The 12,259-nt window shown below is 47.7% G+C and overlaps 1 protein-coding gene across 1 annotated transcript in view; it reads right to left on the bottom strand.

Annotated features, from left to right (window-relative positions):
• Positions 1 to 6,440: 6,440 nt before the first annotated feature.
• The window catches only part of MMRN2 (multimerin 2), a 16,532-nt gene continuing 10,713 nt past the window's right edge, over positions 6,441 to 12,259 (bottom strand). The window contains exons 8-9 of the mRNA XM_077746456.1: positions 11,958 to 12,258; positions 6,441 to 8,795 (exon numbers count right to left, since the gene is read on the bottom strand). Of these exons, the coding sequence (XP_077602582.1) occupies positions 8,407 to 8,795; positions 11,958 to 12,258 (690 nt within the window). The 3' untranslated portion in view covers positions 6,441 to 8,406. The remainder of the gene's footprint in view (positions 8,796 to 11,957; position 12,259) is intronic.

Raw genomic sequence — 12,259 nt, forward strand, 5'->3', positions numbered from 1 at the left:
AAATCCAGCGTGGAACACATGGCCGGTAAGTGACCACACACTCTTTGCTTCGTGTAGAGAGAAGTTAAAAATCTATTACAGGGAGGGGCGCCTGGGTGGCTTAGTCGGTTAAGCGTCCGACTTTCGCTTAGGTCATGATCTCGCGGTTCGTGGGTTCGAGTCCCGCGTCGGGCTCTGTGCTGACTGTCAGCTCAGAGCCTGGAGCCTGTTTCAGTCTGTGTCTCCCTCTCTCTCTGACCCTCCCCTGCTCACGCGGTCTCTCTCTCTCCTAGAAATAAATAAAAAATATTAAAAAAAAAAAATCTATTACAAGGAAGGGTTGTTTCCCTTAAAAACATTTTTTTCTAATTCTAAAAATAGGTACTCATTGCAGAAACTTTGGAAAACATAGGAAAGCATAAAGAAGCAAATCACTCACAAGTCTATTGCCATATGTTAACCCTATATTTACATTTGAATGTTGCCTTTCAATCTTTTCTGCTGCATATTTACAAAATTAAGACCATAGTATGTGATTAATATCCACTGAAACTGTAACTTAAAAAAAGTTGACTACATAATATTCCACCAAATAGAAGGAATAGTTTGATTTTGTAACTACCTGTTAAATATTTGGGTAATTTCCATTGTTTTCAAATAACATCCTTGAATTTAAATATTTTAAATCAAAAACCTTCTCTTAGATTACATTCTTAAAAGTGAGACTAGTGGATGTGAACTTTTACAGGATTATTTGAGATGAAAAAAACCGAAGGTTCTTGGTTAAATATTCCGTATTTCTGCCTGGAGGGTTTCTTGTGGACACATACACTAGTCACGAGAGACAGGGTTCATCTCGCTTATACCACTTCTAGTTTCCTTCTCTTTCTACTACCATAGTCCCTGGTTTCTTGTCATGTAACTCATTTCTTTTATCGAGAGTCATGGAATCCATTTATCTGGCTTAACCGTGGTCTTGCTTGCAGCAAATGCTTTGATAAAAGCTGGAGCTTCAGACAGGGAAGGTAGCTCTCCTGTTCAGCAGCAAGATCGTTCCCTCCTGCATGTGTTCCCACCCCCGATCAGAGCCGTGTGCAGTCGTGTGTAAATTCAGTCCCTGTCCCTTATGATGCCTTAGGCAATTGAACATGTTAAATCATCATAAAAGATTTGGGACTAGTCAATGGTCTCCCCTCCAAAAAAGATGTGTGGTTGGCTGCAGCCTATTCTAGATCCCTCACAGGAACCCCTGTTTAGTGTCACTGTAAGAGGGTTTCTTGAAACAGTAGCATGCCCTCTCCTGCAGCCTGGGAAGGAAGAATCCAGCATTTCCTGGGCCTATCAAATACTTGCTGGCTTTCCTTCCCCCTGTAAAAGGCTGACTCAAAACATGGATCAGTATTTTCATTTCTCCTTCCCAGCATAATCTGTTACTCTCACTGATTAGTTGGAATGGTGACTATTTCCAAGGTTTCTTCAATATTAGTAGTAGTACCAGTAAACATTAAGAAATGAGGACACTGTTCTTCCAGAATAATCTAATCCTTGTAGGTAATTTAAAGCAGACGCTAATTCTGTCATTAAATCTTCATTCACTTGGAGAAATATTTATCTGCCTGTCGGTAGTGTGTGGACCATTGCTGGCACTCCAGACTATTAAGTTAGATGCGTATTCCCACAAAGCCTTGCTTCAGCCCTTGGAGCAGTACAGCCATGAGGAGGCGGACACGGTGCACCACAGGTGGCCAGCAGTGGTAGGCAGAGGCCACCCAGTGGCGGGGGTGCTGCACTGGTCTTGGGGAGTTCGATACTGTGAGCTCAGGGTAAGAGCAAAAAGAAGCAAGTCCCCCGAAAGCTGGAAGTCAAGAGGAGGCTTAGTTCAAGTGCAAAGGTACACCCCAAAAATATTTCAGATCAAAGCCAAGGCTGGGGCCAAAAGGCTAATCCCTAATTGCCCTTTGAGTAGAGATTGTTTTTCTCCTGTTTAGCTGGAATACGTGTGACCTGCCTGTTACTCTTCTCAACTGTATCATCCTGGCCTTTGTCCGGCTTTTACTCTGTGTGTCGCCATGTATGCTCAGAATGAAGTTCAAGGTGACTCCAGCTTCCCCAGTGCTTCCTACCTCCACCTCAGTGCTCTAACTATCCCTGTACAGGGACCTGAAAGGCGACCATTATTTGGAAGTCAAAAGTCAGTATGAAATCACTCAATGTTGAAAATATTTTCAAGCTAGAGGAAGGAAGAATTAAGGCCTTCGTTGTTGAGAGGGGAGCCGTTTTTAAAGGAAAATGAAAATTGGCTGATGACAGAGGTTGGTGAAGCACATCTGCTGCTCTGCTCTCTGTTGCTGCCCCGCATGACTAAAATCTGAGTTAAATGCTGAACGCTATTTAAAAGACAATCCGGGGCGCCTGGGTGGCTCAGTTGCTTATGCGTCCGACTTCAGCTCAGGTCATGATCTGACGGTTCGTGGGTTCAAGCCCCACGCAGGCTCTGTGCTGACAGCTCAGAGCCTGGAGCCTGCTCCGGATTCTGTGTCTCTCTCTCTCTCTGACTCTCCCCTGTTCATGTTCTCGCTCTCTCTCCTCTCTCTCTCTCTCAGAAATGAATAAAACATTAAAAAATTTTTTTAATTTTTAAAAAAGAAATAAAAAAGGCAATCCAAAGGTCGTGGCAAAATAAAAGACCAACACTGTTATGGTAGGCATTTCAAACACTTAAAAATCAAAACTTACCATTCGGTTCTGTCTTCCTTCTTGGCTCGGACTTTGGAAATAGAATCTAACTGAAGGTATTTCCAGCATCCCTGTTGCCAGTAAGAAGGCTGATGTGTCTAATTCAGTCCTTTGTAACTTTATTTCATTCAAGAAACAGAATTTTTTTTTTTTTTTTCTGTTTTGAAGTTTAAACTTGCCATGTCTAGATACATTTCTTTGTTACTCAGGACTAGTTGGGTGCTTTTAACCTTTCCTTAAAGTTGGGAACTTCCGCTATGTTTTTATTTCCTCCCTTCCCTTCTCTTACTTTTCCTTCTAGAACTCCTATTAGGCAAATACTAGGTTTCCTGGATGTTTCTTCCATATTTCGTAATATATCTCTGATTTGTTCCATCCTACCTTCTTTTCAGCCCATCTACTTTCTTATTTAAAGCAAAAATGTTTTAAATGTCTATTTTGAGAGAGAGAAGGAGAGAGCGGACCCCAAGCAGGCTCCACGCTGTCAATGCAGAGCCCAACACAGGGCTCGATCTAATGAACTGTGAGATCATGACCTGAGCAGAAATCAGGAGTCAGATGCTTAACCCACTGAGCCACACAGGTGCCCCACCACCAAATTTTAACTTTATTTTTCATTTCAAAATTCCAGAAAAGTTGGGAAAATAGTATGAAGGATGCCATTTACCCTCCACCCAGATTCATAAACTATTATTACATTTTGCCACAATTGCCTTGTCAGTCTGTGTGCATACAAGCATTATAAACACTCATCTTGGAATGTCTGTGCACGCATACATACACACACATACTTTTCCTGAACTATTTGGATTAAATTCCAGAGCTCATGCTTCTTTAAATACTTGAGGGATATTCTCTTACATAACCATTAGGTATGATTTTCAAAACCAAGAAAGTCAACATTGATACCATAACAATGATCAGCAAATACTATAATCTGCAGACCTTTGCCAGTTGATTCTAATAAAGTCCTCGAGAGCACATTCCTGGGCCAGAACCTGTCACATTGCATTTCGTTGTCTCCTTATTCTTCAGTCCGAAACAGTTCTCCGGTTTCTGTCTTTTGTGATACATTTTCTAGAGTAAAAAGGCCAGAGCTTGTGTGGACGTTGGTGTTCCATCGGGAGGCCGGTATTGATAATGTCATTGTTCATCCCTTACTCGAGGTGACCCCTGTTTCTTCACTGCACAGTTGGTTGTCTTCCCTTTGTAATTACTATGTTGCGGAGAGAATTTGAGACTGTCCCAGCCATTGGTAATTCCACCGTGAATCAGTGGTTACAAAATAGTGATTTTTGCTTGGGTTATTATTACATTTCCATTTGTTAGTTGGCATTCTGCTGTAAGGAAGAAGTCTACCTTCCCTTCTTGTTTATTTTTTATTATCAGTAGGAACTCATGGATTCTTTTATACAATGAGTTTTAGTCTATTAGGCCATTATTCATTTTGATGCTCAAGTTGACTCAGACTTGACCACTGGAAATTCGTCAAGTTGGCTCTTGAGTCTTTTTTTTTTTGAGCATTTCGTACCTTTTTTGGCACTTAAAACTTAAAAGATGTTCCAAGGTCATCTGGTACTTTACCTGCCCCAGCCATGGAGTCAGCAACTTTTCCAAGGCACTCTGATTCCTTTTAGAGAGGATGGGATTTAGAAACTAGAATCTGAGTGGCAAGTAAGATTTCCAGTTTCCTATATTGTTTCAGAGACTTGAATACTCAAAAATCTTCAGGTTTTTTGAGTTTTGTATCCTCTTGTTCATGATGTTAGTTTTCCACAAATATGTAGCGCTTTGGTGTAATTGCTAATCTTTGTATTAGTGAACCCCTGCTCACCTCACGTCAGTGTTCCTCGGCTTCCTGTTTTTATTAGGAAGTGATGGAGTAATAGCTGTTTGTTAGAGCAAAAATTAAGAAGTGATCCTTTCTGGGGCACCTGGGTGGCACAGTCAGTTGAGCGTCTGACTCTTGGTCTCGGCTCAGGTCATGATCTCACGGTTCATGGGTTTGAGCCCCCCATCGGGCTCTGCACTGACAGCAGGGAGCCTGCTTGGGATTCTCTCTCTCCCTCTCTCTCTCTGCCCTTCCCTCACTCATGCTCTTTCTCCACTTTCTCTCTGCCCCACCTCCCCTCAAAATAAAATTTTAAAAAAGAAGTGATCCTTTCTTTTTGCCTACTTGAGAGAATTCAGGTTTTTCCCACTCCACATTTACCTCCCCCTCCCCCCTGCCCCTCAGCAAGTGTTGTCACTGTTAGGCCAGGTTTGGGGGAGCTTTCTCGATGGAGGGGGACAGAGAAATGCTGCTCAGACCAGAGCTGCTGATGTTCAATATTTTCAAGATAAACCTGGGATTCCAGCGTTGCTGCAGAGTAGCAGAGGAAAGGAGAGCTTTAAGAAGCATCTTTTACAGGGGCGCCTGCGTGGCTCAGTCAATTTAATTCCGACCTCAGCTCTGGTCATGATCCCATGGTTGGTAGGTTTGAGCCTCATGTCAGACTCTGTGCTGACAGCTCAGAGCCTTAAGCCTGCTTTGGATTCTGTGTCTCCCTCTCTCTCTGCCCCTCCCCTGCTCACACTCTGTCTCTCTCTCAAAAATGAACATTAAAAAAATAATAAAAAAAAAAGGGGGGGGAGACATCTTTTACAGCCCATATATCCTCTCCACAGTGTTTCTGAATTAAAAGTAAAGGTTCAGCATTACGCTGACATTCTAGTGTGGTCTGTGGGGACACATGTCTTGGCTTCGGTAAGGTCATCCGCGTCTCCTGGGAGCTTCCCGCCTCCAGAGGCAGTGGCCGCCCTGCAGCTGGAGGCCCAGGACCGCCCCACACTGCCTGGCTTGGGGCAGAGGCCACCGCTGCTGGCCGCTCAGCACAGGCAGGAGACCCCTGTAACCAGACCTGCTGCCCCTCAGCTGCGCCACCTCGCTCATCCCCCCAGCTGTGTAAGGGGCCAGGTTTCAGTTTGGGGTTCCCTTGAGATCGCTCCCATCTCCAATAGTCTCCAATGTTTTGGGTTATGATTTCCTCCTGCTATTTCATTGTATACTTGATCTCTTCTACTTCCCGTTTTTTCAGGAATTAGGAAATTTTTCTGATCTGCTTATGTTACCCTTTCTTGTTTTTCAATATTATTTTTGAATATTTTTATGGGGTTTTTTTTCCCCATCAAATTTGAGGAAGTATGATACCACCATTGCCTCATTCTGGATGCCACAGTGAAGGGTGTTTTAACCCCTGGGTAACACGGCGGGTGGGCACTGGAAAAAGAGTCTACACCCAGAGATATTAGATGCCATAGTGGAGATAAGAAATCCGTCAATGAACTCTAGAATTCTTGCTAATCTGGTGTCATAATTATAGAAGTACTTAAACAGGAAATTTACACTTAAATATAGTATTAAGGTTTTGTGAAATTGCTTTTGTTGACTGGGAAGCATCCTATTTAAAAGAACCACAGTTGGTTGAGTGTTGGGCTCTGCGCTGAGCATGGAGTCTGCTTAAGATTCTCTCCCTCTTTGATTCTCTTTGTCTCTCTCTCTCAAAAAAAAAAAAATTTAAAAATGCATAAGTAAATAAAAGAACCATTGTTTCTCCAATTCTCATCCCAGAAACTTCTGGAGCGATTCATCCATGCTGCTGGCAGAATTTACCAGTTAGCACTTGCATTTACAACCTTCCTGTTGAAGAGCACTGGGCCATGTGGGGGTTAGAGGACTTAGCCCCTTATGGAGATCAGTTCACCCTGTTTATTATGTGTAATACATTCCAAATGAAAATCTTAAATGGTAAAGACCACACTACCCTAACATTTCCATTTAGTACAGCTTGACCAACAGTAGCAGGATTGAACAGAAAGAAGACACAGTAAGGTCTTTCTAGCAGCAAGGGGGACCTGGTACTGGCTTTCCGATCTTTGGTCGGGAATGGCCCAGACACATCATGCCTTGGGTTGGGATTAGTCTTGGCAATAGCGCCGCACCGGGCAAGAGGCCCTGGTCAGAGGGAAGGGCAGGAAGGCCAGAGTCAACCCTGTGGTCAAGATAATAAAACACCAAGATACTTACTGAAAGCTATCAGCCTAGCCACCTCCTACTACCGATGGAGAAAGTTTGAGAGGAGGTGATGTACCCCAAGGTCAAGCTGTCAGAGGCAGAAGGGCCTGGCACACTTCTAACGTTAATGTTTTAGCACACTGCACACACAGAGCTTAGTGGTAAATAAATCCTGAGGGACAACTGTTTGAAAACCAGGAGAAGGGCTGAGAACCTTGTCAACCCTGACCACCAACTCCTGTCCTTGCTCAGCACCCAATCCAATCCAATTTGTTTATGGAGAAGAGTGTGGAGGGGCGCCTGGGTGGCTCAGTCAGTTAAATGTCTGACTCCTGATTTCAGCTCAGGTCATGATCCCAGGGTCGTGGCATCAAGCCCCAGCATCAGGCTCTACGCTAAGCATAGAGCCTGCTTAGAGCCCCTCTCCCCTGCTTGCACTCTCTCTCTCTCTCTCAAATAAAAACATAAATTGGAAAACCCCTAATATTGAATACCTACTACCAAAATACAACCATTTCTTGACAATTCAGTGACTGCTTTCTCAAGCCCGTTTGCTCCAGGGTCTGTAATGTTTTGAAAACCATATGTTGATACTGCAGGAATAGGGGCAATTCTGAGCTCTGCTGTCTCCTCCAAGATTCACATCACCGCCTACTGCAGGGTAGAACTGAAGTTGTGAAGACAAATACGGCCTGGAATAATGAAAGTCACATTTCTCCCAAAGAGTTTCCTTCCCTTCCATAGTTCTACTACTTTACCAAAGCTCTGCTCTCCACAAGTAAACCAGGCAGAGAGGCGAAGGGCATTGCTTTATTCCAGAGCTGATCAGGACTGAGGAAGATTTTGACAATCTTCCTTCACTTCCTCCCTCAGCCTCCTCCTGGGTGAGAGATGCTAATAAGAATCAGGGTGATCATGAGCCAGTGGAGGAAGTTAAAAAAAAAAAAAAAGGTGAAGATTGTACACACTTTAGTTCATGTCTGGCATGCCTTGGCCTTGATCTTCTGGAAGCAAGGAGAAAAAGAAGTGAATTAAGGTTACAGATAAATTCAAGGAAGGACTGAAACTAAGAATATAATAATTTTGTTCCTTTGGTCACTCAGTGTTCCTTTGTCCCCATGTCTAATCAAGGCCAAACTGGTTGGTTTTCTCCTACTGGCCCGAAGTGGGTAGCGAGTGGTTTCCAACATTGTCCAAAACGTCACCTCCATTTTGAACCTACTCCTTCTGGGAAAGAATGGTTGTCTAGCATACGGTTAGGGAGAAGTGGGAGAAAGGCTTAAAGTTTCCAACCACGGGAGGAGCAACACACCAATGATGCTGTAGGACACGGGGTGTGGCAAAGAGCCAGCCAGGGTCCAAGCCATGTGGCCTCAGAGGCCGCGGCAAGCTAACGCTCACACTTCCGGGGCCAGGCTCTGCCCAGAGAGAAGTATCCCGGTGCTTCCTGTCCGTAAGAAATAGCGAAACCCAGTGCATCTAGAGGTAGGCCGCATACACCACACTGTCTTTGCAAAAGTTTTCCAGGAAGAATTGGACCAAATGGATGGTCTGTCTCCAGACCAACCCTGGCCAGGGCTCCAGGCCAAGGAGAGCTGGGCGAGTCCGCCACGTGTGGTCGGGGCTGTGTCCAGTGTTCAGGTCTTGAACATGAGAAATCCCCCAAACGCCGTGCCTGGCGGGTTTCTCTGTATTACCGATCCCTGGGTTAACTCGAACCACACTCTCTCGCCTTTTTGCAGCTCGGCCATAGCAAAGGTTGTTGCTGTGCTTCTGCCCTTCCGCTCTTCGGTAGAAGCGACAGGGGTCTGATGGCGACCTCCAAACACCAGCTGCCCCGTACCTGGCCCTGGGCCAAATTCAATGCTCACTGCAAACAGATAGACCCCACGCACGGGGGCTCGGAAGTAGCCATGTTCGGGGAAGTAGCTGCTGCCAATGTTGATGTAAGTAGTGTTGAACTTCACTGTCTGCAGGGTGGTCGTCCCTCCGGAAAGGCTGGCATAGAAGGCCACAGGGGAGCCTGGAATGCAGGAGGGAAAGCGCTCAGTGACTCAATCCTTCACTCCCTTGGATGAGAAAGTAAACCCTGAGACCTGCCTTTCTCACATTATTAACGGTAGGAATAAGTCACTATTTCTAGATACCCTATGTGTTCCCAACAGCAACCTCAGGGGGTGGGAGCCACTGACCAATACTCACCATGTCACTAACTGAGAGAAAGGAGAACACAAGTCTGTTGTCTCTACCGGTGTATGTTTTTAAAAAGCACTTCCTCCTCTGCTCCCTCTTCCTTCCAGCATCCTCAGAGGTAAGTACCCTTCTTTGAGGAAACTTTGAATCTTGAGTGCTTACCCGCTTGTCCAAAGCTACATGGCTTGCCAACGGCAAGCCGGGACAGGAACCCGGGTCTCTGCTCCCAGACTCCTGCCACCTACTGGGGATCTTGAGATAACACCCATCCTCGAGGTAATAATGCTAACGCTGGTGAGAGAATGAAAGATCACCGAAGGATCCTTCCTACTGGATGTTTGGCACAAGACCTTAGAGAGAGGAGAGCAGGTAGGACTGGACAAGAAAACTCTTCGAGCTGGCCATCTTAACGTTTTCCAGCCGTTGCACAGAACGCTGGGATTACAGATGGGGAGACGGGCCCAGAGAGGGCAGACCTGCTCCAGGTGACACAGGTCATAATCTCCACAGTGGCAGATGCCCTTGGATCTCCTGATCTCTGGTGCTCTCTTTCCATTCAAAGAAGTATTTTAGCCAGCCACAGGAGGACCAGCAAGATGAAGAGAACACAGGCGTGAGGTCTGCCAGGCCACAGGTGGGCATGGAGCCAGAGGAAGCCTCTCTACGTAGGGGGTGAGTGTACAGTGAGGAAGGAGCCAACCCGGCTGCCCGGCCAAGACTCTCAGGCAGCAGAGGACAGGGCCAGGAGACAGGAAGGGTGAGTCCCACTGGGGTTCTGGCCATGACACTGGCCTTGGCACCCAATGAGGTGATGTTCCTCGTGTGCTCCCTCAACTCTCTGTGTCTCTCTCTGTCTCTCAGATGAGACCAAACTCCCCATTTCCTAGGGGGTAAAACCAAGGCCTAAAGGAGGGGCAAGCAGGTGCCTGGGTGGCTCAGTCAGTTAAACGTCCGACTTCAGCTCAGGTCATGATCTCAGGGTCAGTGGGTTCGAGCCCCGCGTTGGGCTCGGTGCTGACTGCCAGCTCAGAGCCTGGAGCCTGTTTTCGGATTCTGTGTCTCCCTCTCTCTCTGACCCTCCCCTGCTCACGCTGTCTCTGTCTCTCTCAGAAATAAATAAAACACTTAAAAAAAATTAAAGGAGGGGTAAACTGCATAGAGGTTAGTGACTTAATCCCACCAACAGCCCCAGCTCTTTGACTCCCGGTCCAGCAAGAGTTTTGTGACTGTCAAATTTTTGCTCTTCTTTCGTTCTGGAAGATTTTTTGAGAATTAAGAAGTTTGAAACAGCTTTCCTGTCTGTGGAAGATGGTGTCACGTCTAAGGCCGGCTGCTGGCTCTGCAGTTCCCCCGGCATCCAGGAGGTGGGGCGCTCGCCCAGCCGAAGGAAGGCCGGCCCAGCGCGCCCTCTGCCGGTACTCGACTGTCTCCACATGTTGCGGCCAGCCCGCCTGCGGCCCAGAGTTCAACGTTAGGGGCAGACCCCACCGGCCCCTGGGCCCGAACCGGCCCCGCAGGAGGCTGTAGGGCTGTGCTTCAACGATTTGCTAGCTGGTAAACTGAGAGTAGGCTTCCCTGCTGGGCACAAATTCAAGTCCTATGGACCCTCCTACAAGACCGAGAAGGGGGAATTTTTATTTATAAGGAAAAAATTATTTTGAAATAACGAAATATTGCAGTGGTAAACTCGGATACCTAAACCATCAGGCTGCTGAGGCCTTCCTTGCACCTCGCACAACAGGAAAAATGATGGAAGTGTTAGTGCTGGCGGACAGAACCTCAGCCCTGAAAATGCTGGCAAAACTGGTTTCTACTAAATGTTATACCTTGGGCTACGTATGTGGTGAACGAATCTGTTAGTCTTCATAACAACCCTTTAATGTAGGGAGTGATTCTCCCATTTTAAAGAGGGAGAGACTGAGGCAGGTAAGCAGTGCTAGAGACTGTCCACTGCCCCGGGGCACACAAAGGCCTCCAGGGCCGTGATGGAGAATGACAGGAACAGGGCGAGCTTGGGGTGGGATTCTCAGACTTCCCACACGCCACACTACACCACGTATAGAGAGCACAGATGGCAGCCTTGTACCCCGTCCTGTGTCCAGATGAGGACGTGGCCATAGCCCCAAGGCCAGCCTCTATGGCAGGGGACAGTCACTTGAGGCACAGAGTCTAGTGGTCTCCTTCCCAGGGCCACACTCAGGGAGGGGCCAGGAAGGCGGGCTGCACGTCACACCAGCCTCAGAGCCAGCTGCCCAGGCCCAGGGTCCCGGGGCCCTGCAGGGACCCATCGTTAAGGGCCTTTCACAGAAAAGCCAGCATCCTAGAAACAGCTGGAGGACAGGGTTTGGGGATCCCTGTGCCACTCACTAGCTGTACGAACAGGACACTTGCCCTGACCGAGCATCGGTTTCAGGCAAGGTGGCGGTGATGACGCACTGCTGAGCTGTTATGACTCCATGCGGCAAAGCCCAAGGAAGGCCTGGCGCAGAGCAGCAAGATGAGCCAACTATGTTAGCAGGACAAGCTCCTTTCAGGGCCCAAGGCCTTCCCCTGTATTCTCCTCCTCCGAGTGCTGCCCATGGCAGGTGACACCAGTCCCTTGTCATGTATTTGTAGAACAGGGAGCTGGTTAAAGCCATGGGGGTGGGGGTGCGGGGTGAGGAAGGATGGACGGGAAGAGCTGAGACGAGAGATTTGAGGCACCCGCTCCTCGCTCTAGGGGCAGAGGGGCAGACAGCCAGTGGCGTGTAGATGAGCCTCAAACGTTTACAGGGAGGGCCCCTGCCTGCTCACTGATGGTTGGTTCTGGTGACTTCTACCTGCTTACACTTCGGGGAGCTTAAGAGACCCCGGGCCCTGAATGAAAGGAGGATCAGGGCAAAGCTGGCCCTGAGCACCCCTGACGGATGCTCGCCCGGTTCTCTTTCATCCGGCTTCTCGAGGCAAAAGAGCTGCGAGCTGCCAGCCCAGGCCTCCCCGACNAGGGACTCAGCTGCTTCCCAAAGCGCCGGCCCTTTGATACGCGCATCCGCCCCAGGCTCTGCTTCCTTCCTGTCCCTCTTCCGAGGATCTTCTAGATCTTTCTGGTGCTTCTTCCCTTTCTTGCTCAGCGTGGCCTGCAGCTTTCCCAGGTCCAGGCTGACGTTGACGGCCAAAAGCCCTTGGAAGTTTCCGAAGAGTCTGTGGAAGAGGCGCTGGTGCTGCTCCAAGTCGCGCTGGGTGGCGGACAGCGCCTCCTGCAGGCCCTCCAGGGAGCCGTTGCGGGACGAGGCCCCGGAGGCCCCGCAGCCGCGGCCC

The sequence above is a fragment of the Crocuta crocuta genome, unplaced genomic scaffold (genome assembly GCF_008692635.1).
Source record: "Crocuta crocuta isolate KB4526 unplaced genomic scaffold, BGI_CrCroc_1.0 scaffold28, whole genome shotgun sequence".
Classification (NCBI taxonomy): domain Eukaryota; kingdom Metazoa; phylum Chordata; class Mammalia; order Carnivora; family Hyaenidae; genus Crocuta; species Crocuta crocuta.